This window comes from Macaca mulatta, chromosome 3 (genome assembly GCF_049350105.2).
Source record: "Macaca mulatta isolate MMU2019108-1 chromosome 3, T2T-MMU8v2.0, whole genome shotgun sequence".
Classification (NCBI taxonomy): Eukaryota; Metazoa; Chordata; class Mammalia; order Primates; family Cercopithecidae; genus Macaca; species Macaca mulatta.
In genome coordinates, this window is record NC_133408.1 from 1,027,885 (window position 1) to 1,054,506 (window position 26,622).

At 48.7% G+C, this 26,622-nt stretch overlaps 1 protein-coding gene across 19 annotated transcripts in view; it reads right to left on the reverse strand.

Moving 5' to 3' along the window:
• The window catches only part of DIP2A (disco interacting protein 2 homolog A), a 110,378-nt gene that overhangs the window by 13,321 nt on the left and 70,435 nt on the right, over positions 1-26,622 (reverse strand). For 10 of the 19 annotated variants that reach the window (XR_013414726.1, XR_013414725.1, XM_077995282.1 and 7 more), the window contains 20 exons: positions 25,023-25,133; positions 23,607-23,730; positions 23,144-23,253; positions 22,591-22,693; positions 19,862-19,926; positions 19,614-19,707; positions 18,552-18,671; positions 17,029-17,143; positions 15,129-15,268; positions 11,873-12,009; positions 11,124-11,204; positions 10,111-10,238; positions 7,245-7,359; positions 6,394-6,595; positions 5,339-5,448; positions 5,178-5,258; positions 2,519-2,642; positions 2,115-2,236; positions 1,878-1,989; positions 739-848 (listed from right to left, as the gene is read on the reverse strand). Coding sequence is in view for 17 of the 19 variants with exons in the window: in XM_077995282.1 (XP_077851408.1) it covers positions 739-848; positions 1,878-1,989; positions 2,115-2,236; positions 2,519-2,642; positions 5,178-5,258; positions 5,339-5,448; positions 6,394-6,595; positions 7,245-7,359; positions 10,111-10,238; positions 11,124-11,204; positions 11,873-12,009; positions 15,129-15,268; positions 17,029-17,143; positions 18,552-18,671; positions 19,614-19,707; positions 19,862-19,926; positions 22,591-22,693; positions 23,144-23,253; positions 23,607-23,730; positions 25,023-25,133 (2,304 nt within the window). In the remaining 2 variants the exon portion in view is untranslated. Of the gene's footprint in view, positions 1-738; positions 849-1,877; positions 1,990-2,114; positions 2,237-2,518; positions 2,643-5,177; positions 5,259-5,338; positions 5,449-6,393; positions 6,596-7,244; positions 7,360-9,932; positions 10,239-11,123; positions 11,205-11,868; positions 12,010-15,128; positions 15,269-17,028; positions 17,144-18,551; positions 18,672-19,613; positions 19,708-19,861; positions 19,927-22,590; positions 22,694-23,143; positions 23,254-23,606; positions 23,731-25,022; positions 25,134-26,622 lie in introns of those variants that run through there. The other 9 variants (XM_077995281.1, XM_077995277.1, XM_077995273.1 and 6 more) reach the window with 4 other exon arrangements.

Here is a 26,622-nt window from a genome sequence, read left to right on the forward strand (position 1 = left end):
TAGACTACCGAACATCATATTTATTTCCTTAAAAGACGGTTGGCTCAAATCCCCATATAACCTAAATAATACCCAAGAAATGGTACACTAAAAATCTTAGAAACAAAATTTCAGGATATTGAATTTAAAAAAAATTTTTTTTTTTTTTTGAGGCAGAGTCTTGTTCTGTCGCCCCAGGCTGAAGTGCAATGGCACAATCTCGGCTCACTGCAAACTCTGCCTCCCAGGTTCAAGCAATTCTCCTGCCTCAGCCTCCTGAGTATCTGGGATTACAGACGCCCGCCACCATGCCCAGCTAATTTTTTGTATTTTTAGTACAGATGGGGTTTCACTACATTGGCCAGGATGGTCTCCACCTCTTGATCTCGTGATCCACCCGCCTCGGCCTCCCAAAGTGCCGGGATTACAGGCGTGAGCCACCGCGCCCAGCCTGAAAAATGTTAACCGAGCTGTTGGCTCCCAGCAAGGTAAGAGATTCTTCAAAGCCACCAGTTCCTGGAAGCCAGTTAGTCATAGATCAGAAAGTTTAGACATGACCATAATGCATCAGAAAATGCATTACTCTCAGGCTTATCACATTTTAGGCTTTACTGGTGTTTAACACCAATCTTAAGAAGCAATATTATTGCCTTGTGCTTTGTATAAGGACCTGCCGGTTTAAACCTGTATCTGACATCCTTTCTGTCCACTCCTCCTGATTTCTAGGGGTTGAGGCAAACAGGATTTCAGAGGACCTACCTTCACCCCCGCTAGTATCCCAGTGGTTGACACGCTGAAGTCCAAGTATGCAAGGACATCGGGGGAGGGGGGCCTGAAAATGCTCGCTACCTTCTTTTTCGGGATGTCATCTGTTAAACAGGAGACACCAACATTAGCATTCCCGCATGTATTCTGAACGCTCTGGGCTTTCACAGGCAAGAGGCGACACATGATTTGTCCTTGGGAGTCCTGCAGAGAGTGAGCTCAGACAGCAGTGGGGCCGTGACCATGCAGGCTGCGTGTGCTCAGGAAAGCGTATTTCATTCTTCATGGAAACGCTACCCGGTCCCACCAAGACCACACTGAGCCTGTGGAAATGGGGGACAGGGCAGGGCGAGGAGAGGCGGCATCACGTCACTGACCAGTAGGAAAGATTAGAGGACTGGGGACTTGCCAAAGGCCACAGAGCCTATGGCAGAGCCCAGATGAGCCCAGAGTCCTGACCACAGCAAAAATAGCCATGGACGGGCTCTGGGTTCTGCGTGCTTCATCAAGTTCTCGTGGCCCCATGAGCCAGACACCACTGCCTCCCGGGATGCAACTGGGCACAGGCTCAGCAGGGCAGGCACCGCTCCCCCTGAGGCAAGCCCATGAGGCTTTGGGGCCCTGGCCGGCTGTTCAGCTCTGAGCCTTCCCTCCCCTACACCAGCTGCCCTGGCCCAGCCCCGGCCCAGCCCCATCCAGCCCAGGCTGAGACAGGTCCATGGCAGAGGGGAGCCAGGGGGGTTTCTGACCCTCGCCCTGCTGGTCCTCAGCATTTCCTGGGGCATGACAGCATTCACCAATGATGGGGACAGGGATGCTGGAGTGGTGGCATGCGGTGGGAGCTGTGTCCCCAAAGCATTTGCAGAAAGCCTCAGAGAGCTGCCAGCCCCCATGCCAGCAGGAGGCGGGTGAGAGGGGCAAGGCTGTGCTCCACACCACTTGGGACTGGGTGCGGCTGCTGTGGGCTGAGTGGAGCGCAGGTTTACACATGGGACAGGGTCCCCCCTGCTGTCAGCCAGGCTCCTGCCAGGACTGCTCTTGCCTCGTGTGTTTTTGGACGGCAGCCAGGCAACACCACCCCTACAATACAGAAAGGAAAAGGGACTGGTCCTGGGCAGTGTGAGGGCACGCACCTGTGTCTAGGATGGTGGGCCAGGTCCTGATGTCCACGGCGGCAGCAGCCTCCTTGGACCTAAGCAGCCGTGTGACGGCCTGCGTGGTGAGGACGCATGCAGACTTGCTGACCTGCATGGCGAGGGGCCAAGGGTGGGTGGGAGGGGCCTCTCGAACTGCCCAGAAAAGGGGGCAGCGGAGGGTAGCCTTGCAGCCTCCCACTCACAGACCCTGACCCGCGGGCCAGGTAGGCGCACCTCCACGATCATCTTGACGGTGGGCAGTGTGGTGCCAAGGTTCTGAGGGTGCGGGGGCCGCACAGTGACGGGCACGCAGCCACAGTACAAGCAGCCATAGAACGCGGCGATGAGGTCCACCCCTGTGGAGACAAGGACTGGCTGTGAGGAGGCCGGTCGCAAGAGGCTCCCACCAGCCTCTGTTCACTGTTCCTGCAAGAGAGGAGAGGAGGTGGTGCTGGGGAGGGCATGGGTGACTCTCAGGTTTCCAGAGGGGTAGCTGAGCTGAGGAGGTAGACACATGCAGAGAGGAGGGGCTGAGCTTAGTTTTGGAAGATGCTTCGGGGAGGGAATGTCTGGGTGCTGCTTAGGGTAGGGGGCTGCTTACGAAGAGCTGCAGGCGCACAGACCCACAGTGAGCCCACCTGGTGGGTAGACTAGAGCCACATGGTCCCCAACACTCAGTCTTCCCTTCTCCATCAGAGCCGCAGCCACTCTCTCAGCCCTTTTGTGCAGCTGGACACAGGTTGCAGTGCTTGTGACGGTGCCCTGGGAAAGCGATCTTTGAGCTCATCTGTGTGCTGGTGCATGCAGGCGGGCTGTTCGCAGATGTGCGTGCACATCGCCTGCACGCCCTGCACACGACCCCTTGTGATTAGGACCCATGATAATGACAATGTGTCAGTCCTAGGCGTGTGGCTGGTGTCTTTTTTTGGTAGAGATGGGGTTTCACCATGTTGGCCAGGCTGGTCTCCAACTCCTGACCTCAAGTGATCTGCCCACCTCAGCCTCTCAAAGTGCTGGGATTACAGGCATGAGCCACCACACATGGCCCACGACTGGTGTCTTTTCTCACCATCTGTACTCTCTCACTAGCAGTGAAGGGACAGGCACACAAGCATCTCCTGTGTGGTCCAGCTAAGAGGGAGCGATGCGGGCACTCCATTCACCCAGGTCTGAGCCAGAAACACATGGCTAAAGAAGACCTTCCTGGCCTTTTCAATAAAATATTCCATACACCACCGTTATAAATAAATAATAAGTGATAAGCAAACATCCCTGAACTGTACTATTTGGCAAGCCCACAGGTCACCTGCACTGAGCCTGGGCCTGTGTCATCTTCAGCCGGCTTTCTCAGAGTGTCCGTGCGTCTCCTCTAGGACTGACCGCACCAGCTCCTTCATTCACCCTGTCTCTCTGTGGAGGGGCACTGGGGCCATGTGACCAGTTCAGTGCAAACAGAAATACCTTGTAACCCTACCTCTCTGCTCAGGAAACTCATCCTCCCTGATCCCATGCCAGGCCTCACAGCTTTTTTAGTCCTTCTTAAGAGGATAAAAAGCGCAATTCAGTCTAATGAATATAGAACTCCAGAGCAGACCAGTGTAACATCAAACTCCCTGCTTCTTGACTGGTGGCTTCTACTGACAGAAGGCAGTGGAAGAGAGAGACCAGTGGACGCACTTATGTGCTGTGCCCAGACACAAGGGCTGGGCCGATCCTGAGAGTCCAAATCCCGGGAGCTTTGCCAGTCCATAGAGTCAGGGCCCCATCAGGACAGAACCTGAGAACTGGACTGGGACTCAAAGCCCCCAAGGCCCGGGATCCCATGGCATCCTTATGGAAAACCCAGTGACCCCAGCCTTATCTGCATCTCCTCCCTGGGTAAACCTGGCCCCCACCACACTGGCCTCCTTTCCTGCCTTGAGCCACTGGGCATCATTGCTTCACAGTCCCTGCTACACAGTTCCATCCAAAGCCCCTCCCCAGCACTCCAGGTCACATCTCTCCACTGTATTGATATTGAGGTTCTCCCCATAAGCTGATTTTACCTTGGTCAATGGTAAATCACTGGCTGGCTTGCAGGCTTTAGAACTTGATCAATCATAAAATAAATGTTTACTGGGCATGGTTCTAGATGCGTCCAGTACACCAGAAAAACAAAGTCTCTCCCTTACGGACCGTGTTTTCCGGCAGGAAAGACTGATTTTAAACCTCCTGAGAGGAGGAGTCCTTTCAATCTTATTACCGTGTACTGTGCACATTGTAGGCATCATTAAGTATTTTTTGAATTCGAATGAGCAGCACCAAAAGCTAGAACAGCATATTCTAAGCCACAGTGACCTACTCTTTATGACACCAAAGCTTAAGAGTTCTTACAGCTTGTGGCCGGGCGCGGTGGCTCAAGCCTGTAATCCCAGCACTTTGGGAGGCCGAGGCAGGTGGATCACGAGGTCAGGAGATCGAGACTATCCTGGCTAACACGGTGAAACCCCGTCTCTACTAAAAATACAAAAAACTAGCCGGGCGTGGTGGCGGGCGCCTGTAGTCTCAGCTACTCGGGAGGCTGAGGCGGGAGAATGGCGTGAACCCGGGAGGCAGAGCTTGCAGTGAGCCGAGATCACGCCACTGCACTCCAGCCTAGGAGACACAGCAAGACTCCGTCTCAAAAAAAAAAAAAAAAAAAAAAAAGAGTTCTTACAGCTTGTATGGTGCATTGACAGGGAGTCTTGCAGGGTTTTTAAATTATTTAACTTTCTGTGTTTCCACATTTTGCATTCCTGCCCACAACCTGAATATGAAGATTACAGTTTCCCCTTCTTGACTTCTGGAATGCTCCTAGCATTGTGGAATGCACACAACAGGGACTTGGAACACATGAGAATTTCCAAATAAGCAGCAGGAGCAGGACAGGAAGCAACAGTTGTTATTTAAAAGTTGTAACCATATGTAGAAATTCTAAATGGCTAATTTTTTCCAAAATAAACATTTCCTTTTAGCTCACAAACTTAGGAATATTTACATGTATACTGTTTTTAATTTTAAAAACTTGAGCTGATGAAAATTTTCCTGCTAAACACAAAATCAGTAGAAATACTACTGTGTGAAACGTGTGGAAAACAAGGGACCTACAAAGGAAAGGGCAGGCAGAGAGAACTGCACCAGACAAGGGGGCTGAGTCCATAGGCACACTACTCTCTAACCATGAAAAGAACCAGGACACTGGCATCAGGAACTAGACAAGCAAAGGGCTCCACCAGCTCCCGGGTGTTTCCAATCCCTGTGGGTGCAACACTGCCTCACCTTGGCGTTCAGCAGCAAGAACAGCGGGTGGTCAGGAGTGGTGTGGGCACGCCACTGCAGCACGTCAGCCAGGAACAGGAACTGCACGAGGGGGCGACTTGGTCACTGGCACCTCCGGGGCATGGACACCCGTCCACCCGTCCCCGGAACAGGCCTGTCACCTTCCGTGCCTGGTCACTGTCCTCCAGGTGGGCAAGCTCTCTCCCAGAAGCCTGAGCAATTCTCTTCCCAGCAACCAGGTTCCCCACGATCATGGAGGCTGGTCCAACCTCTAGAAATGGGGGGATTCTGAATGAGAAGCTGGTAACTTCTCATATATAATCACCACGTGACTTTATTTCCGTTACAATTTTTATTTTGAAAACATACTTGAATGAGGCATTTAACTTTTCTGCTGAGACACAAATACTCAGAAAGCCAGCTACAAGGTTTATGCTAAGTGACAAAGAGAATCTCTCTCTCAAACATAAACCACACCATATCGAGAAGTTTACTACATGACATATCTCTGAGGATATGATTTGGCCTCAGTCACACCAAAATGCTTAACATATTTTGCTTTACTGTACTTTATGTATAAATCAGGAAATATGTTTAGTGTATTTAGTGATATGTGTTCAATAATTAACAAAAAAACTTTGGCATGTACTGGAAATCAATATGACCAAAGAAACGAAAAATTGCATTAAAGTTAAACCAGACTCTAAAATTAGCTTTTAAATGTATAAAATGAGGGAAGGAAAGTTGGCCATTTGCTGAGAGATTTCCAAGGTCCCATCAACCCAGTGTCTGTGGCAGGTCCCAGGGCCGAGGCAGGCAGCTGGCTCCTGGGGACAGGTATGGCTTATGCCACAGCACGGCCACAGAGGCACTTTTGACTTTAAGCTCCAGTATGATCCTGGGCATCATTTCTAGTCCTAGGGAGCCATCTCCTAGTCATGCAAAGCTAAGATGCCATCCTTCAGTTTATCATTAAAATTGGTTCCTAACAGGCAGGTGGAAACCACCATGAGGTGATGTGGTTAAGTTGCCCCATGCGTGGCTGGTTCGCAGGAGGTGGCATCATTCTGGGGTGTACACTTGCTCTGGCTCTTGACCCCAGCCCCAGAACAAACCTGTTTTCACTAGAGGGTCTAGCAGGGCTGCACCCTAACCACAAACACGGCTGCTACCAATGTCAAGACTAGACAGCATCCTGTTGTTAGGTCCAACTAACCTGGTGGTTTCTGGCGAGGTTTGGGGAGGTTGGTAACACAGGTGTGAGGGCACATCAGCACATTGCACGGGTGCAGTGTCCCTTCCAGAAAGCGCTGTTTGGTTTCAGAAATGTGAATCCCTCCGAGGGGAGCCTTGGGCAAGGTGTTGGCAGGAACCAGAGCCAGACAGTACACGCCCACCTGGTGGATGCTATCGATGGCCTGAAAGGGAAGGACCCTGTTTGGCACAGGCCCCCAACTTGAGGCTGGGGAGATGCTGGGCGGGGGCCATGAACATCCCCTCTGTGGACCTGTCCCCAGGCCAGGAAATGGTGCCCTCTGGACATTTTGTTGAATGAGGAAACAACATGAAGAGGAGTGTGTGCAGTTTTCCACCATTTAACTCAGAAAGGGGACACACACTGTATTCGTGTGCACATGTCCATAAATCTGAGACCAGAGGCTGAGGGATGGGGCAACGAGGAGACGATGGGGAAAGGGCACAAAGCCTCAATTAGACAGGAGGAGGAAAGTTTTTTCTTTGAGATGCATTGCACAGACTGGCGAATACCATAAATAATGTACATCTCAAAATCACTATGAGGGTGCATTTCAAATGTTCTCATCAGAAAAAAAAAATTAAGGTGATGGATATATTAATTATTCCATATAGTATTCATAAATTATAACATCACTTCATACCCCATAAACACAAACAGCTATAATTTGTCAGTTTGCGATGAAAAATGCAGATAAACAAGCTGGAAGCAAGGAGGACAGGGCGGAACAAGCCAAGCACTCGGCGCTTGGAGAGGAGTGGGGGTGCCAGCTTGGGAGATTCACCCAACCATAGGCTATGCCGGGTGCCCACCTGCAGCACACGGCTCATCCACTGGAAGCTGTCCTCCTCCGAGGCATCCGGCCGCTGCTCAGCCACCAGGACGATCCGGTCATCATGCAGCACGGTCACAGAGAACACAGCGATCCTGAGGGATGAGACATGGAAATGGCCACACGGCAAGAGGCCAGACAAGACACAGATGCATTCTCACCCGCACAATGGAAGAGGCAGGCTGTCCTAATATTTAAAATGCAGTCTATCAAATGGGGCTATCTGCTGCAAATTCATAAAGTAACTCATCATTCTAATCTCCTTGAGGATGGTTGAAATGTATCTCAAGTCACAAAAAACAGAGAGGACTTCAGGACAAAGCAAAACAGCCCCAGAGACACATATTTTTACAAGAAAAAATTCCTTAATCTGATGTAAATTTCCTTGTGCACAAATATTTGTCTAAAGTTCTATTAATTATATTTTAATCCAACAGATTGCATCTCTCTTTTACTAATCTATTCACATTTATAGAGGTTAGTATATTTAGACGTGTTTTTACTATCTTAAAAATTTCAACATGTCCTCCTTTGTTCTGTGTTGCCTTTTCCTTCTTTTAGACTTTGAGTTGATATCTCTGTCTTTTCCTTTATAAAATAAGAAGATGTTCTCCCCACCAAACCCATCATGTTAGGGTATCTACACCATTCTGACTCTGGGATATTATGGATATACTGTCTCTTGTCCTTTCCTTTGACTTGACTGGTGTGTACACACACACACACACACACACACACAATTTATACAACAGACCTCACCTAGTATTGAGTTCTCCTTACTCTCATACATCTTACAGCACTTCCTGAATTTATTTCTCTTAGTATCTTGACCAAAACTGTTTTCAGTATGGACCTTTATGTGTCAAAACTTCTGAAATTTACATGATTGAAAATATTTTTTATTACAACTGCAAAATTAAGTAACAATTTGGATAAATTGGGTGCACTGTTATCTTGTGCCAGTTCCACTGTGGGGAAGTCTGACGTGTTTTGCTTGGCTTTTGTGTGGTCCATGGTGAGAATACAGATAAGCTCAACATGCCATGGGGCCCTCTGTGGACCATTTCCCAGTCCAGAGAACCCCAACCACCTGCTTCCTCAGACAATCCCTGCTCCACTCCATGCATTCCTTCTCCCTGAGTTTGCTATCTGGACACTAGCCCTTCTCTCCCATCTCTCTTAATAGTTCCTTTAAAGTTCCTATTTTACTTCCAGAGTAGTTCCCTAATCTGACTTTCCACCTTCTCAACTTGTTCTCTAGCTGTATCCATTCTATGTATTCCATCTACTGTGTTCTTTGAACAATTACTTTGTTAGCATTTCTTGATCTTATTTCATGTTGCAAATCTTCTATTGCTCTTCTTCCAATGGCACATATGCTCTCAACTGGTTGTGGTTCCATTTCCAAGTTCCTGTATTCCTCAGCTCTTCCCTAGTCGGGACAGGGAGGCTATTCTGCCTGCAGATGCAGTCACCCAGGCCCCAGTTATTCACTCAGGCTTGCCTCGCCTCATCAGGATCCTGCTTGGGGGACGGGGGCTTCATCTCCAGGTACCATCAGGTACAGGTGGCCCTGTGAGGGGGTGGTCTCCCTGTTCCACCTCAAAGCAGGGTTTGGGCTACTTGATGTTATCCCTAAGGACACCTGCCCAACGTGTCCCCCATTTCTGCCGTGAGGGGCAGGTCACGACCCTGGTTGTGCCACCCTCCCCCTCCCCCTGCACACACGCGCACACATACATGTACACACACACATGTGCGCACACACGCATGAGCACAGCCTGCCCTTCCCGGTCCCCTGAGCAATCTCCCACCTTCTCTGTTGTCCATCCTCTGGGCTTTTTCCTCAAGACTAACCATGATGACACACCACTTTGCAGAATCCCCTTGTGATTGCTTTAAGGGCTGCTCAAAGGCAGGGTCTGGCCTGGCTCCCAAGTACCTTAGTTTGAGTAACAAAAGGCACACCCTTGGCCAGGCACATTGGCTGACACTTGTAATCTCAGCACTTTGGGAGGCCAAGGAGGGAGGATTGCTTGAGCCCAGGAGTTCGAAAACAGCTTGAGCAACATAGTGAGACCCTATCTCTACAAAAATATTAAAAAATTAGTCAGGTGTGGGGTGCATGCCTGTGGTCCCAGCTACTCAGGAGGCTGTGGTAAGAGGATTGCTTGAAGCCTGGGAGCTGGAGGCTCTAGTGAGTTAGGATCATGCTCCTGCACTCCAGCCTGCGTGGGCGATAGAGTGAGACCCTGCCATTAAAAAAAAAAAAGGCAACCCCTTGAGAAAAATAAAATTTAAAAAGGCGGCTGGTTGAGTGGACCAGTTAGGGGAAGAGCTTCCTCCCAGACAAAGAGCTTGGGAGCAGAAGGAGCGAAATTCTCTTCCTGGCCCCGGTGCCCAGGGGCATAGGCCCAGATGTCTATTTATTTGCTCAAGAGAATCTCTAAGGTCCTTGCTTTACACATGTAGAAAAGTTGAGTTGATTTTTATTCCAGAGGCAATGTAGGGTGCTGTGTGTCTTGCAGAGAAAATGACACTTTTCTGTTTTAATTCACATTCCAAGGTTATTAGGAACTTAGACCCACTTCTCCTTAGGCTTACTCAATTCTTCCCTCTCTGATTTGTCCCCTTGAGCCTTTGCCCAAAATTGTGCATCAAAACCTTATTTTCTTGAGGAATTGAAGGAACTCTTATTTTCCTTTTACTTTAGGAGTTTTCTGATGTACAACAACTTTTAGGCTTTGTGAATTCAAATTTGCTGGGCTTTCCATCTACTGTAGAAGACTTCCCGAGCTGTAAATGGAAGGAATCTACTCCCAGCACAGGGGTCCGCAGCGCATCACCTGCCTCTGTAGACAAACTTCATGGGCTCCACGGCCAGCGCGGTGGCCACAACGTCATCTGCATTGTGTCTGCGAACTCCAGTGACCATCAGCCCGTCCAGTTTGCCCACGATGAAGACCAGGTTGTCCTGAAGGAAAGGGTGTGGGTTAGGACTCCACCCACAAGAGCAGAAGCTGGATGCGCCAGGACCATGGTCAGGCCCCCCAAGAAGGGGCCAACAGCACAGGAGCCTCGAGCGCCTTGCAGACAGGTCAACGCCCCACAGACCCAACCTGCAATGCAGGCCCTGTGACAAGCCAGGCTTGGAAGAGGAGCAGACTGTGTGGAAGGAATGGGGGCTGCTGGGGCAGCATCAGGAAGGGAAAGGATCACAAGTGGGAAACAAGTTGTGGGTAGAGTTTGCGAAGGACTGAAAACTGCTGAGCTAAGGGTGGGGTCCCAAACCCGGCACCAGTGACCTTCTGGGCTGACAATACCATCTCAGGTGCTGTCCTGGGCTAATGTTGGGCTCTGAGCAGCATCTCTGGCCTCTAGGTACTCACTAGACGCCAGGAGCACTCCCCTTCCCTGAGTTGTGACTAGCAAAAATGTCTTCAGAAGTTGCCAGAATTCCCCTGGGAGGGAAGGGGCAAAATTGCCCAGTTGAGAGAAACACTGGACCAAGATGTTACAAATAGAAGTATTTATTTTTAAATAGTTTAGACATCCAAAATGGTAAAGAATGATATAATGAATACTCTCGAACGTGCCATCCATACAAAAAGCAAAACATCCTCATCCACCCCAGGGACTCCCGACTTGGGCCTGTGTGCAGGACTGTGCACTGGTCTTGGAGGTGTGGACGGCCCTGCACACAGGTAGGGTTGATGGGCAGGGAGGTCAGCACAACCGACCAAGGCCACATGGGAGGTCAGGAATGGCTGGGACAAGGGCAGGACTGCAGCGAGGTGTCCCTTAGCCACACCCCCTACCTTCTCTGACTGCCAGTCCTGGTACAGGAGGACATACTCACAGGCCCGATGAAGCCCAGCAGGCCTGTCCTGGTGAATGGCCTGTCAAAGACGGGTGCTCCTCCTGCGGTGACCGGAACTGCCTGCACAGAGTGGAGAGGGGCACGATCAGGCTGTGGCCCCAACCAACTGACCAAAAAGACCCAGCAGGCGGCAGGAGACTCAGCACCATGTGCACGCCTGCTGGCCGGGGGAAAAAAGACCCAGCAGGCAGCAGAAGACGCAGCACCATGTGTACACCTGCCAGTCGGGGGAAAAAGGAGGCTGGCCCTGCATAGGCCCAGTTTCTCTGGCCTGGCTGCTCCATCTCCTGGGCAGGCCTCCTGAGGCAGGACACAAGCATCCCTTTTACCGCTGCTCTGGGTGCCTGGCCTCCCCTGACCTCACTAGACTTGTCTTGAACAACTCACATCACAACAATGCAAACGCAGCAGAGGGGTGGTTTCCCTGGGGCCACGGTGAGTGCCTTCCTATCGGCCACTAGGCTGCACCCACACGCCCTTCTCCCATGCAGGACTGTGGGAAGCACGCTGACTCCCAGCTCTCCACAGCGTGCCTGGTCCTGGCCCTGCCCTCACTCTGGGAGGACACACAAGAGTGTGCAGGCCATGTGCCAACAGCCCCAGCAGGGCCTGTGTGGAGAAAGACCATCCCCGCAGCCTCTGCAATCCCCCAGCACCCAGCACACCTGGGGCCCCATGAGTGCTCACAGAACTTAACTTCAACATGAAAGTCAGGAAAAGGGACAAACCTCAAACACATTCTTCGTGATTCCAAGCAATCCGTAGTAGGCTGTGCCAGTTGCACTGGAATTGACGCATATTTCTCCCACTTCGTCAGTTTTACAAAGATAAGGGGTACCTTCTAACTTCACAACACATACATTAGCTAAAATGAGAAAAAAACTCAACATAATAAAGAACGTGTTTAAATGGATCATTCACAAAGATCTCCTTGCTGCTGTATGTGCAGTTACGGAAACAGGATGTTATATACACAGCATCTTCTTATAAGGAGTTTTATGATACGGATGATACACATGCAACCTAGCTGTAAGTCTTCATATTTTATATGTAATATTTTTTATAATCAATGTAAGGTGACCAGAAAGTACAACACATCCTTCATGTAATAAGCCCGGGCTGACAAAATATTTCCTCTACTATGATAAATAAACCCTGTGCCTCCTCTTGTCATACTGCTCCCTCGGGTCCACGGGGGGTGCTGCCGGCCCTGGCTCCTGACCATCACCACCACACGAGCCTGGGACACCAGCTCCTCTCCAGAGCCTGACAGAACTCTGCCCATGCCTGCCCCCTTTCTAGTAACTTTATTTTAATGCTAATCCACCAGGCGACTCCAGACTAATCTTAAGTCCAGGAGTGCCTCTAAGACATCTTCATGGAGAAACACCTACTAAGTTCTCCCTAACCTCCAAAACGACCTTGATGCTTCTGCACACACCACAGGCTATGAGGCCCAGGGCGCTCCCTCAGCCACGTGCACATTCTTTCCACAGCGCAGATGCTTTTCCCCAAGAGAAAGGCCCTGGGTCCGGAGGGCTGCAGCGCAGACATCTACCTGTCTTGCAGCCACTCAAGACCAGGATTCTATCTGTTAAGTTCCCCAATGAACCACCCTTTACTGACACGATCCTTCTGCCTCCTTCAGTTTCTCGGCTCTTTCCGCATTTGGGGGTCAATTTGCACATATGCGCCTTTTCATGGAGCACGGATGTCTCAGGCCTCAGCGTGACTCCTCCCACAGCCCCATCACCCAGTTCTGTTTTTACTTAAGTGCACCCCACCCAACTCTCAGCGACCTGCTGCCTTCCCCTCCCGCAAGGGATCTCGTCTGCCTAGTCCCCAGCTCTGCCACAGAAAGGCCTCCAGAAATAGCCTCACACAAAAGCATGAGACGCACAAACGAATGGGCAATGGTCCATTCAACAAAACTTGGTTACTTAGCAATCAATTAACCCATTGGGTCAGCTAGGAACTGTCCTTCCTGTGCCTCTTCTTGAGTTTTTTCTAATGTATTCTCAGCTTCAAAGACAGTAAAAAGAAAGAAAGAGACAACCAGGTATTTGCTGCCTCTTGCCACAAATCAGATAAAAGACTTCGCAGAGAGAATGCAGCCGTGCTTGGCTGATATGGAAGGTGGTGCTTGTCTGTGCTTCCAGGCGGCCATCCAGGCGGCCGTCAGTGCCACACAACACTTACAAGCACACAGAGACTAAGCAAGGTCACAAAAAGCCACAAAGCACCACAACACACTTGATACCATAGTGAACACAAATGCTACAGGCCTCCACAGGGCAGATCAAAAAACTGCTGAAGACAAATCACCCGTAGGATTCACCATGGGGCTCAGTGCCACAACAAGCGGCACAGCCTGGGGGCTGTGGAGGGTCATGGGAAACAGAGGTCCACCTGGGGAAGTGCTGCATGTATGCCTGGGGAAGTGCTGTGTGCACGCCTGGGGGAGGGGGTGCGCTGAGTTCATGTCTGGGGGAGTGCTATGTACACGCCTGGGGAAGGGGGTGTGCTGCGTGCATGCCTGGGGGAGCGCTGCGCACGCATGTCATGTCCTAATCCACATTTTACAAATAAAACACGCACAACTACAGATGTTCCTTAGATTCATTCAGAATCACAACCTCATCATGATTTTCCAGGGAAGTTTAAACAGTTACCTGTATTTTCCCCATAACGTAAATAAGTGACACCCCAATGATTGCTATGTGTGAAAATGTTTTACCCACAGGTTCAAGCACTGTGAAAGACTGTTCTATTTCTGAGAAGAATTACAGGAAGAAAATGATGCTATTCATATGAATAAAAAGTAGAGCCAGAAACATAGGCTGAAACGCTTCAGTCTTATTCAGTGAGGACCCAGCATCTGTGCACACACAGGGATCAGGCACCAGCTGGCCCCAAGCTCCAGGTTAGAGATGGCTGGGCTGCCAGCACCACCCACAGACAGGGTCTGAGCAGCCACAGCCCGTCAGCACAGCCGCCTGCAGGAGGCAGAGTTGCAGGCACAAGGGCCAGGATGCTGAGCCTCTCGCAGTGCCTGCAACCCCTAACACAGTCAGGGCCGCACTGGAAAGGCGGAGACTGCACCGAGAGATGGGGCCCTGCCTCTAGAAGTCACCAAAAGGGGCCCAGACAGCTGCCCATGAACCCCAGAAGGGCCATCACAGGGGGGCAGGAAAGCTGAAGTAGCTGTGGGGTGGCTACAAGGAGGGCAGCCTCAGACCATGTGACAGTGTCTCCACTCGACTATCACCAGGGCCAGGCCAGATTCTGCCTCAGGCTGGCAAGGAAAACCTCCAACATCTAACATGATGGTCAGGCCTACAGAGTCGACTTCTGCAGAACAGTTCACATAGGACTTTCTGACATAGGAGGAATTTCTGGGAAGCTTCCATGAGGCTTCTACCATGATACATGCTTGCTACAACTTACTTAGATAACCTAATTATCAAGTTATTCACAAACATTACCATTTTCCTCAGAGTTGCCCACTTTACATGGTTGTCATGGGGTTAAATGCTTCAACACTTGTGAAGTATGAAGCCTGTGCCTGGAACGCAGTGAGCTATTATCACCATCTTTCCAAACATCAAAGAACTGTAAGTGAGCTGCACAGGGCATACACACATCTTTATGTTTTAGCTTATCTTTAAACTTAACACAAAGCGAGGGAAAAAACTGAGCAAATATTTTACAAAGTAAAATTCCAATTTACATTGAAAAACATTCTTGAAAAATCTTTTACTTGCATGCTTGCTTCTAGAGCACTACTATGAAGCCTGGAGCATTTATAAGAGGCTGAGGCAAGAGAATCGCCTGGGAGGTGGAGGTTGCAGTGGGCCAAGATCGCACCACCGCACGCCAGCCTGGTGACAGAGCGAGACTCCATCTCAAAACAAAACAAAACAAACCCCTTTTTGTTACGTCAATCAGTCATGGACAAAGACCCACTCTGGTTATGTCCCTTACCTCCAGGCATCACCTGACCAACGTCCTGAACAGTAAGGACTGACAACTTTTCTTCAGTATCCACTCTGATAACACCATAACTTAGACCATTCATTGACAGGACCGCTTTTCTTGGAGGTGGTCCTCCCAGATCAGGTGGCCTAGAAAATAAAACCACCATGGGGTTAACTGACTAGGGGGATAAAATTCCAGGGAAGTGGGGCCACCTTGCCTGCAGCATGATTCTGCACCAAAGCCACTGCTCCATGTTACAGACTTGTGAGAAACGCATGTTCTAAAGATGCTGCAATGTCTCCAAACTACATGCCCCTCTGCAATGTGACGTCAACACTCCACTCAGTGGGAAAAGGGCCTGTGACGACAGTGGCAGTGATGCCATGTGACTTCTAATGCAGGCCAAAACCGTCAATTCAGCTTCTACCCGAGTGTCTTGGGACACTTGGCTGGAGCCCTGCAAGGCCAGGCAAACAGAATGACTGTGTTGAGGCCACTGCACTGCAAGAAAGCCCAGAGCAGCCCACTCTGAGACCAGGTGGGGGCATGAGACGGTACACACACAAGGCTGTCTCAGCCCCTCACCGCTCCTGTCCAAACACCATCTCCTGCAAGCCAGAACCACCTGGCAGAGGCCTTCCTAAGCTCCTGGCCCCCAGAAAGCATGAGAGACAATAAAATGACTGTTGTTGTTTGTGATACACAATAGTAACTGGAACCCTGAGCAACAAATGTGTTTCCTCCAATAAGAAAAAAATTATACAGCTGCACAAAACAAATCACCACAGAACAAAAGAATGAAGAATAATTTATAGTTTGTAGGCGACAATAGTTTTTTTTTAATGTTAAGTGATTAAAAAGTTAGGGTTACTTTTTTTTTTTTTTTTTGAGATGGAGTTTCACTCTTGTTGCCCAGGCTAGAGTGCAATGGCGCCATCTTGGCTCACTGCAACCTCCACCTCCCTGGTTCAAGCGATTCTCCTGCCTCAGCCTCCCGAGTAGCCAGGACTGTAGGCGCCCACCACCACGCCTGGCTAATTTTTTGTATTTTCAGTAGAGATGGGGTTTCACTATGTTGGCCAGGCTGGTCTCGAACTCCTAACCTAAGGTGATCCACCCGCCGTGGCCTCCCAAAGTGCTGGGATTACAGGCGTGAGCCACCATGCCTGGCCAAGTGAGGGTGACTTATAAAAACTTAAGATTACTTTCATGTGTGGAAATACATACCATTTATGAATATATGACGCTAACACAAGATTACAACTGAGGCTAAGACACCTCAGCTGTGAGCACAGTGAGTTCTGCCTCCAGGATGGAGCTGGGGGTGGGGCAGGTGAGATGAGGGGAAAGGAAACCTCAGGAGGGGGGTGAGGAGCACAGGAAGGGCCAAGCCCGCACCCACACACAAGGACACTCAGGGCAGTCTGCAGGCTCAACGTGCCCTCCAGGCTGAGAGAGGTGACATGAGGAAAACCTCCACAAGAGCAGCACAGGCCTCCCGGGAGGTGGGTGGCCGGGCACTAAGCACCAGGCCGGGCGCTTCTCCAGGAAGGTCAATGGTTCCCACAGACTCCACGGCTGACCGACAACTGCCTCAGAGTAAGAAAGAGTTCCTAGGTTGTAATGTTTACTACAGCTACAGATGAGATGACAAGGCCTTTCTAATTTAGGAAGAACTTAGGAAAATCGCGAGCCGGCATTCTGCAAGAATCCAGAGTATGGCCCAGTCTTGCTACCCAATTCCCCACGCAAACCCAAGCTGGCAAAAAGTGGGGAGCCAGGCACCAAGGTGCTGCCATACAAATGGGCCTGGATCCTAACAGGCAAGGCACAGCTCCAGGGTAACTCAGCTGTATGCAGAGGACTCAACTAAGTGCTCACGAGACATAGCAAGGAATGAGGTTACCTGCGGATGGCGACAGTCAGCGCCTCAGGAGAACTGGCGCAAGGACAGATGACCTCCGGCCTCAAACCTCTGGACTGGAAGACGTTGAGGAAGGCGTCACAGGAGGAGATCGACCCTGCACAGAGCAACAAGAGTGGAACACCAGCACTAACTGCGGGCCAGCATGGAGGGGGTGGCTGGCCACTGACTCAAAAGGAGCACATGCTCTTAGGGGTGTACCAGGCCACGGCTGGTGGCTGCACATGCTCAAGTCAGCACAGCCTGCAGCCATCGGAACCACCGGGCTGCATCAGCAGAAGGAAGGGGTCCCTTCACAGGCGCCCTCAGACTTCATGCTCTTCAAGGGAGATGGTGTCTTTAAAGGAAGTCAGCCACGAATGGTCTGGTGCTCCAAAGGGCAGAAGGGGCGTCCCTAGGGACAGGAGGGCGCTGCATGCAGCGGTAGACTGGCCGCACAGCACTGCTAGGATCAAGTGCGGCGACGGGGAGTGCCACGGGAAGAGACACTGGAGGGGAGACGCACACTCCAACTCCACCGTGTGGACCACAAAGCAGCGGTGGGCATGGAGTGGAGACGCAGAGACCTGAGCAGCACTGCAGAATCCAGAAGCAAGCCCTGCCTGGCTTGGGTGTGGACCAAGAGAATGAGAGGCTCTGGGGGTGCTAAAGGTGGGGTGCTCTCCCAAGAGATGGGGGACACAGGGGTGTTGGTCACACTGGAGAGGGGATAAGATGAAACGTCAGCTTCTGATCCAGGGTAGTCTCCAATGCAGAGACAACGATGCAGGTTAACAAACGACAAAACCCCTAATACCTGGTCAACAGGTATGTGCTGCAACAGGAGCCCCTGTGTGACCAGCATCACCTGAGGCTTCCCCAGAGGAGGTACTGAGTCTGACCCTGGACAGTCCTGGGCCCCTGAGCTCACACCTGCTGCCTTGACAAAGCAGTTCCCACTCGGACCACCGCGCGCAGGAGGTCCTAGGTGCTCACTGGGACCACTGCGCGCAGGAGGTCCTAGGTGCTCACTGGGACCACCGCATGCAGGAGGTCCTACGCGCTCAGGCAGCAGCCACAGGGAGCTCCTCCCGGGAGGACGTGGGGAACATCTAGGCAAACCAGGAGGGAGAAAGCTTGGGTCCTGGTGGGAGAAGTTAAGCCAGAAGCCAGGGATGTGGGTGCACCAGGACAAAGGGCAAGAGGCTGGGGATAGGCCCAAAGAGAAACAGGAACCCCAGGCCACAGCACAATCTGGTAATTTCTTAAGAAAGATGACTCTCATTAAGGCATGTACCTTTCATCAAGCATATTAAAATTGCTTTTAAATTTAGTGGCCTAATAAACATGCATGAGATAAACCAGTGAATCAACAAGATGTTCCGTGTCATAGAAATGATGGGACATGTGTATCTATATGACACTGGCAGCGCAAACGCCTCAATTTTGCTTCTCAGTGTGTTCTACTTTGGTCTGCAGAAGGGGACACTGTGTGGGGTATGCCCCAGCCACACAGACTCACTCACATGGGTTGGCGCCATCGGCCACAATCAGCATGCGCAGTGAGCTGAGGCTGACGTCCCTCTGGCCTCGCTGAGCTAGGAGAGACCAGTGCATGTCTCGCGACTTCACCAGCGCGGCCCGAGCTGCAGAGAGAGGATGGCACAGACATCAGACATCCCTGTGTCACGAGGGCTGGCACCCTCACACGCCTATAGACACGTGTACCTCATCCCACACAAAGGTGTACACACACAGACACAACACTTAGCTCCCAGGTCAGAAGCTCTCTGCAGCCCTCTCTTACATGCAGTCTAACCCTCAAACCTTTTTCCACAAAAATCAACTCCGAGGTACAATTTAGACATCAAAAGCTCAGATCCATTCCTAACGTTAATTTTTTCTTAGAAGCTCCATATTGTTCTTTTCCTATGTGCCCACTTCGTCTCACGTTGTCCCTCCCCAAACCCCTGGTGCTGGCTGAGAAGTGTGAGGACCCCAGGAGCTAAACAGACAGTCTCAGGTCTCAGTCTGGCTCCTGCACTGGCTAGCATGTGGAATCCAGCAATCCCCCCACCCCCACCCAAGTTTCAGTCTCCCTCCATAAAGCAGGACAGACAAGAGACAGCTGCTGCTCCACACTGCTCTGAGACATGTCCAGAGGGGCACAGCCCAGCAGGTAGAACAAGGCAACATGGGTGACCCAGGTGATCCAGTGCCTCAGTGGCTGGTAAAGTGCCACTGAGCTCCACAGGGCAGAGACACAGACTGCCAACTGTGCAGGTGTGGCCATGCTGGGGCCTCCTGCTTGGTCCCCAGAGGCACCTCAACTGCTGAGAGAAGCAAGGCCCAGACCCCACCAAGTGGCCCTACTTACCACATCACCCATGAAACCCTGAGGGCTATGCCCGAGGCAGAGAAAGCCCCCATACTCCTGGGCAGGGGTATGACCAAGAAAGACATCCCACGGCTCCTCAGCCTACATCTGCAGTTCCACATCTCAGCTTTATTTGTTCTTAATCACCAAAGGTCAGTTCCAAGAGATTTCTCTAAAGAAGGGTGAGTGCCGTGACGATGGTATCCGTTACCTTTATAGAAGCACACTTTCTGGATCCAGGAGAGTGGGTTGGCCTTCATCAGCGCGTAGGGGATGCTGACCACATGCATCCTGTTCATGACACTCTGGGGGGGAGCAGACACGCTCAGGGCGAGTGGGCCCGAGCCACACCAGAAAAAGCAAAACAAAACCAATGTACTCTCCCAACATTTCAGGCAGAGGCTTGGGTTCATCTCAATCCCTTGTTCCAACAATTAGTCATCAGCAAACAACACTCACTGTTAACACTCCATGCCACAGACCAGCATCCCTTTTGAAATCCAGCACATTTGTTAATGTTTCCGCTGCAAGTAGACAAAGAAGGTTAAACCACTGAGCAACCCTCTCAATAAGCCCTATGCATTTTCTAGAGAAATTCTGAGGTGAGTACATCATCAACACGTAAGTTTCAGGGAACAGATATAGCATTTCCAAATACCACATACCAATTAATAATAATCTTGGTTATCTATTACTGGAAACACATAAAAGTAGAAAGTCATGCAACTAACACCGAGAACCATGCTGAGCACTAATCACAAGGCACGGGAACATCACATACTGAAGAAGCTGTACAAGGTGTCACCATATCTTTTCTTTCCTTTTCTTTTGAGATGGAGTCTCACTCTGTTGCCCAGACTGGAGTGCAACGGAGCAATCTCAGCTCACTGCAACCTCCGCCTCCCAGGTTCAAGCAATTCTCCCGTCTGAGCCTCCCAAGTAGCTGGGACTACAGGCATGCGCCACCATGTCCGGCTAATTTTTGTATTTTTACTAGAGAAGGGATTTCACCATGTTGGCCAGGCTGGTCTCAAACTCCTGACCTCAAGTGATCTGCCCGCTTTGGCCTCCCAAAGTGCTGGGATTACAGACGTTAAGTCACTGCGCCCAGCCTCTCCACATCTTTTCATCAGGTATTTTGATGGGGTATTCTTTTCAGAATCAAGAGGTGGGGATGAAAAACTGTCAGGGATATTCTTACTTCTCAACTCTACACATCTCCTCAATTCTCACACCCAGAGACCGTGATCCGGCATCTCTCCTCTATAAGAGCTGGTGGTTCACATCACCCTTCAGAAAGTCACTCTTCCTCTGCCCGTTTTCTCATCCAGAGACACGCAGCTAACACATTTTAGGACGCTGGAGTGGAGAGCAGTACTGAGGGTTCCCAGCACAGCTCTCTGCTCAGAGCACTCGGCCAAGTCCTCTCTAAGATCTGGCTCCCACCTCACACAGGCAGAAAGGCAGAGCCTGGGGCTATGGGCAGACCTGGCTTCTCGCCAAAGGCCACAGCACTCCAAAGGTGAATAGGAGAGGTTTGATTTGTGTGCCAGGAAATGCTATTGCACTATGAATAACAGTACTATAAACATCCTTTCTCTGTTGGCTAAAGAACACAAATTATTATTGTTATTATTTAGAGACGGGATCTTATTATGTTGCCAGGCTGCAGTGCAGTGGATAATCATAGGCACAATCCCATTACTCATCGGCACGGGAGTTTTGACCTGCTCCCTTTCCTACTTGGGTCGGTTCTCCTCTCCTTAGCAAGTTGGTGGTTCTCCACTCCTAGAAGGTCACCATGTTGCTGCCAAACTTCGTGCAGATACCTGGTTGGCACAGCCCAAAACTCCTGGGCGTAGGCGGTCCTCTTACCTCAGCTTCCCGAGTAGCTGGGACTGTAGGCACACACCACCACGCCTGGCTAAAGAACCCAAATTATAGGTGACATATGTAAGATTAGCTCTGGGCTGAAGACAAAGTCATGGGGCTTGATCTGAAAGATCTAACTTTTTAAACTTAATAAAGCCCTTAAAAAATACCTAAAATCATTTTCCAAATCTCCAGTAAAAGCTTTAGCTGTGCCCTCAACTTACCCCCTTGCTTTTAAACACCTATTTTTTTTCTTTTTTAAAATTTTATTTAAAATTTCTCCCTTTTTTTGTAGAGACAGGGTCTCACTATGTCGTACAGGGTGGTCTTAAACTCTTGACCTCAAGTGTTCCTCCTGCTTTAGCAAACCAAAGTAGTGGGATTACTGGTATGAGTCACTGCACCTGGCCTAAACACCTATATTTTAGATATTTAAACCACTCAATTTCACTTTGTAGCTTTGTTCAGTTCCAGTATTACAATGTAAGAAAACTACTATGAGTCCATTTTTACAGTTTTTTAAATTATCTGTCACGGTGTACCCCATAAATATATACAATTAGTACTTATCAATTAAATAATATTAATTTAAAAATACTTCCCTAAGTATATGACATTTGAAGTAAATCAGGTGCTGACTATACTTTACCAAGAGATCATCTATAATCATAATATAGATAAACCATATATTATAAAAATATAAATGTTATATATTTATAAAAATATAAATGTTATATATTTATAAAAATATAAATGTTATATATTTATAAAAATATAAATGTTATATATTTATAAAAATATAAATATATGTTATATATTTATAAAGATAAATATAAAATATAAATCATATATTTATATGCATGACAGCTAAGGTCAAAACTACAGTCACAGATACAGTAATAGAAAACTAAAAGTGTTTTCCTCTTTTTGAATGAATACCCTGACCCTCAGTATGTCACAGAGTAAGCCAGCCCCCCAGGGCAGGCCTGTGAACCCAGCACTGTGTATAAATGTATCAGTGGGATATAGCTTCCATGTTCCATAAAACCAACATCCATGTGCATTTACTGAAAACAAGCCTGATGGGGTTGCATGGACTCTGCTAAGAGACGCCGTGTGCCCTCCTGGCCAGCACAACCACAGAGACCCCATAAGCATGCTAACGACGGTGCATCTCCCTACCTGGCAAGACCTGGACTAATGGGCAAAGGCACCCGGGGTGGTTTTGACAGGTGCAGCGACAGTCACATAATGAGGTAGGTCAGGTGTCTGTGTGAGGCTGGAGGGGCCACCACCCCATCCCTGAGAGCCCTTACCTTCTGAGTACCCGCACGCCTGGGTCAGAGCCCGGCACTGTGCCAGCAGGGATGCGTGGGACACTGTGACCCCCACCGTACTGCCTTCTTTGCTGGTTTTATACTGAAAGATTTCAAGGAAAAAAACATGATGTGGTATTTCTAGAGGTGACAACAGACAGAATGGAGACTGACAGAATCTTCAAAAGAAGTGGTCAGTGTCTCTCCTCTAATCATCTTGCTAGGCCCAGGTGCATGGCAAGCCCTGGCCCCTGAGGGGATGCTTCAGTGGAAGTTGTGGCTCCTTTGGGCAGGTGCCCGAGGGCAATGATGCGCCATGGGCTCCCTCATAACTGTCTGCATCCCGAGGGAGCCAGTTAGGAGAGAATGAGATAAGAGAGAAACCTGGAAGGGTCTGAGCAACCATCTATATGACACTGTATTTCTGGGGCAGAGATAAAACTCTTAGGCCGAAATTCAACAAAAAAGAATAGTAACTTATATTCTTAGGAAAAGCACGACTTAAGCCTGTGGGACACGTTTTTAGATGCTCTGAGTTAGGAACGGTCATTACCTCAATGTAGGCGGTCCCAGTCCTTGTGTCCTGGGTCAGAGGGTGCCAGTCCTTGGGGGGCCTGGCTAGATGCTTCCCATCAATCACCAGCCAGGAGAGGGGAGGCCAACCTGTGACACGCAGACAGGACACAACAGCCAGCAGTCAGAGCGGCATCTGCTCCCCACACTCCAAGCCTGCGCCTCCAACAAGCAGCACTAGCTACTGAGTGACTAAGGAGTGCGAGTGCGAGTTTTAGTCTCAATTCATTTTATGTAATTTAAAAAGGTACATCCGGCCAGTGGCTACCATATCAGACAGTGTAGGTCGAGACATGAAGCCAGATGAAAACCGAGATTCACCAAGGCCTTGAACAAGGGATCACTTTTGCTGAAGATCCAGTCATGTTTAATTTCTGGAACACCATGCATTTAACACAGACCACAGTCAGAACACTGACTCCTCTTCCCTTGGGAGGCCTCACCTTTGAAAGTTGCCACTTCTCCCGTCTGTGCCTTGGGGAGGCCTTTCTGACAAGCGTCTGTGGTCAGGGCTAAGGAGACTCCACAGCTGCCCAGCAGAAACCCGACCTGCTGGCTGCCTGCGTCCTGCAGAAAGCAGAGTGACAGTGTGGGGTGGGGTGCCCACAGCAGACCCAGACCCAGACCCTTGGTGCTCCAGGCCATGCACAGAACAGATCTTTTTTCATCCCTCACAAAACTTCCAAAATAATTCAGTCCTATTATTGATATATACGATCTTTTCATGGAAATACTTCATTAAAATGTGACAACTATGTTTAAATTTAAAAGATAATTTTGCTTTCTATTTGTGGTGAAATATAAAGTTTAATGGGCTAATTTCTCAAAGTTCATTCTTACAAATGACATTTAGAAGCATTTTTAACAAACTCCAAAATTAATGGCATTGAAATTTCTATTGAATCATGTTTGAAATTTACAAATTAATCTGGAGAGGCCTGGTCCTTAACAATATTATTTCCACACAGAAACACGTTTCCTTGTAGCCAAGTCTTCTGTGTCCCTCAGCAGTATTTTGTCATTTTCTTCATATAAATTTGACAAATCTCTAGTTTTACTCCTAAGAATCACTGCATTCAAATACCTGCTCATAATATATTATCCTTTGAGATACACTAGTTTTAATTGCTAATTTTACTTTTGGGATTCTTGAATATTTGTGGATAATGCTCATGTTAACAACTGCCTGAATTCTGGGACAAGATGACAGAAAGCCGATTTTCTCAAATACAGGCATTGTCTACTCCTAAATGATATTTTTTTTCAGTAATCAGATTATTGATATTTATATTCAAAATGTTATAGATACCTAGATAAGCAAGACCGCACATTAATAATTTATCAGCAACAGAAACTGCTTACTGTCGTGTAAGTGAATAGAAACACAAGATAATTTCCATCTCGTTTATTCAAAACTGCCACTGAGAAGTGAGCTATATCACTGTAATGATACATTTATCCCTAAGAAATAATAGTTATTTTCTATAAACATATGGTTTTGAGGAAAAGTTTAACAAAATCTTATTGAACCATAATTCTATTCATTAAAGGAAAAACTGGCTATCATTTCTGTTGGGAAATTCATGTAGATGATAGAACAGCTCCACCTCATAGGAGTGTGGTGTGGGAGCATCACCAGCAAAACGGTTCTCAGGGACCCTCTCACCAACAAGAAGAGAGTCAGACCAAACGGCATCTGATTTCTCTTGAGTCCTGGCCAGCCTGTCGACCGCTAGCTTCCTCTCCTCTGTCAAGACAGCTGCTTGCTGCCTGCCCACACTCAGTGAAAAGGAAGTAAGATACCGCTGGTATGAAGTTCAGAAGTGAACCATGTGGGACCTGAGCCATGGGTTTGCTACCTTTCTCGTTAATGGCACTTCTATGGGGACAGGAACCAGCTCCGCCAGGAGACATCCATAAAATGCAACCATGAACATCACAGGGTCACTATTCGGAAACACAAGCGCCACCTACAACAGTACAAAGAAATGAATATTCCAAATTTCCAATTTTTACAGAATCTAGTTAAATTAAAAGCTAGTTACAAAATAAAATTTTTGTAAGCCCCAAATATTGTAATAATTGTGCTTGAAACCATAAGGGACTAGTCCAAATAGCTATTTAACTGAGTAGAGACTGCTGACTTAGGGCCTTTGAGAACACACAACAATGAATAACCAGTAAGCGTTCACTTTGTAAGACAAAATTTAAGCCGTATCTATATTCTATACTTGAGGTCTGGAAATTTAGTTTCTAACAAGTTTGTTTGTTGAAAAGGGCAAGGTTCTCCTTCAAAATTTGGTTTTAATAGTGGTTGCCCAGAACTGTAACCTATAACCTTGAGACTAGATGTTTGGTAGGGAAAGTATATTTTTACAGAATTTGTTACGAAGAGCTCTGTTCACTTTTATAAAGTGTAATATTATAGGAGGCAGAATTTGCCACCAGTTTCTTCAACTCAATCACTGTGACCTTGTCAATTTTATTATGATTCACCTAACCACGGAGATTCTCTTGTAAGTCAAGAAAGCATCTGAAAGTCTTTATCCTTGTAAGAAAGCTTTTCAAGAAAATTAGTGATCCTTAAATTCATTCTAAAGCGTTACATAAAATCTCATCTATGAGCACAACATATCATAAAGTATTATTCTTAAACTGTTTACATTTTTATAGCCAAGTACACATTTCCTTTCTTTTCTTTCTACTTGTGTTGCTTTCTGTGTATTCTCTAGCTAATTTGTTTTAAAATATTCCCTCAGATGGGTCAAATACCCTTCAGTATCATTTTCCAAATAACCACCCACTCAGGAGAGCCGTGAATGTCCCCTGCTGCTGAGGACTCCATCCCACCCTGGGGTCTCAGTTCTCCTGATGGTGGGTGCTGAGGACTCCATCCCACCCTGGGGTCCCAGTTCTCCTGATGGTGGGTGCTGAGGACTCCACCCCACCCTGGGGTCTCGGTTCTCCTGATGGTGGCTGTGCTGCTCCCTGGACTGCTGCCAGTGATCGTCCTGGGGATATCCACTGTGGTCCCCCTGCTTGCACCCTACTCACTCATGTGGCTGAGGGACATCTTCTAAGAACTCGCCAAGAAAGTGCTCGTGAGCCAAACGTTTCTGAGTCCTGCATGTCTGAAAATGGCTATACCATTCTCAAATCTGTTGAATCTCTGGGAATAGAATTGTAAGTTAAAAATTGTATTCCCTCTGAATTTTTGAAGCATCACTCCACTCTCTTCCAGTTTTACCAATGAGAAATCCCAAAAGCCACTGTCATTGCTGATCCTTTGTGTACATCCTACTTTTCCCCTGAATGCTCTGGGATTCTTTTCTGTACCCCAGTATTATGCAATATTATGGGCATGTGTTTGGTGTATATCCTTGAATAGTTACACTCTCCAGGTCTGAGATATTGTCCTGAATTACTATATTCATTTAAAATGTTTCACTTTCTGTTCTC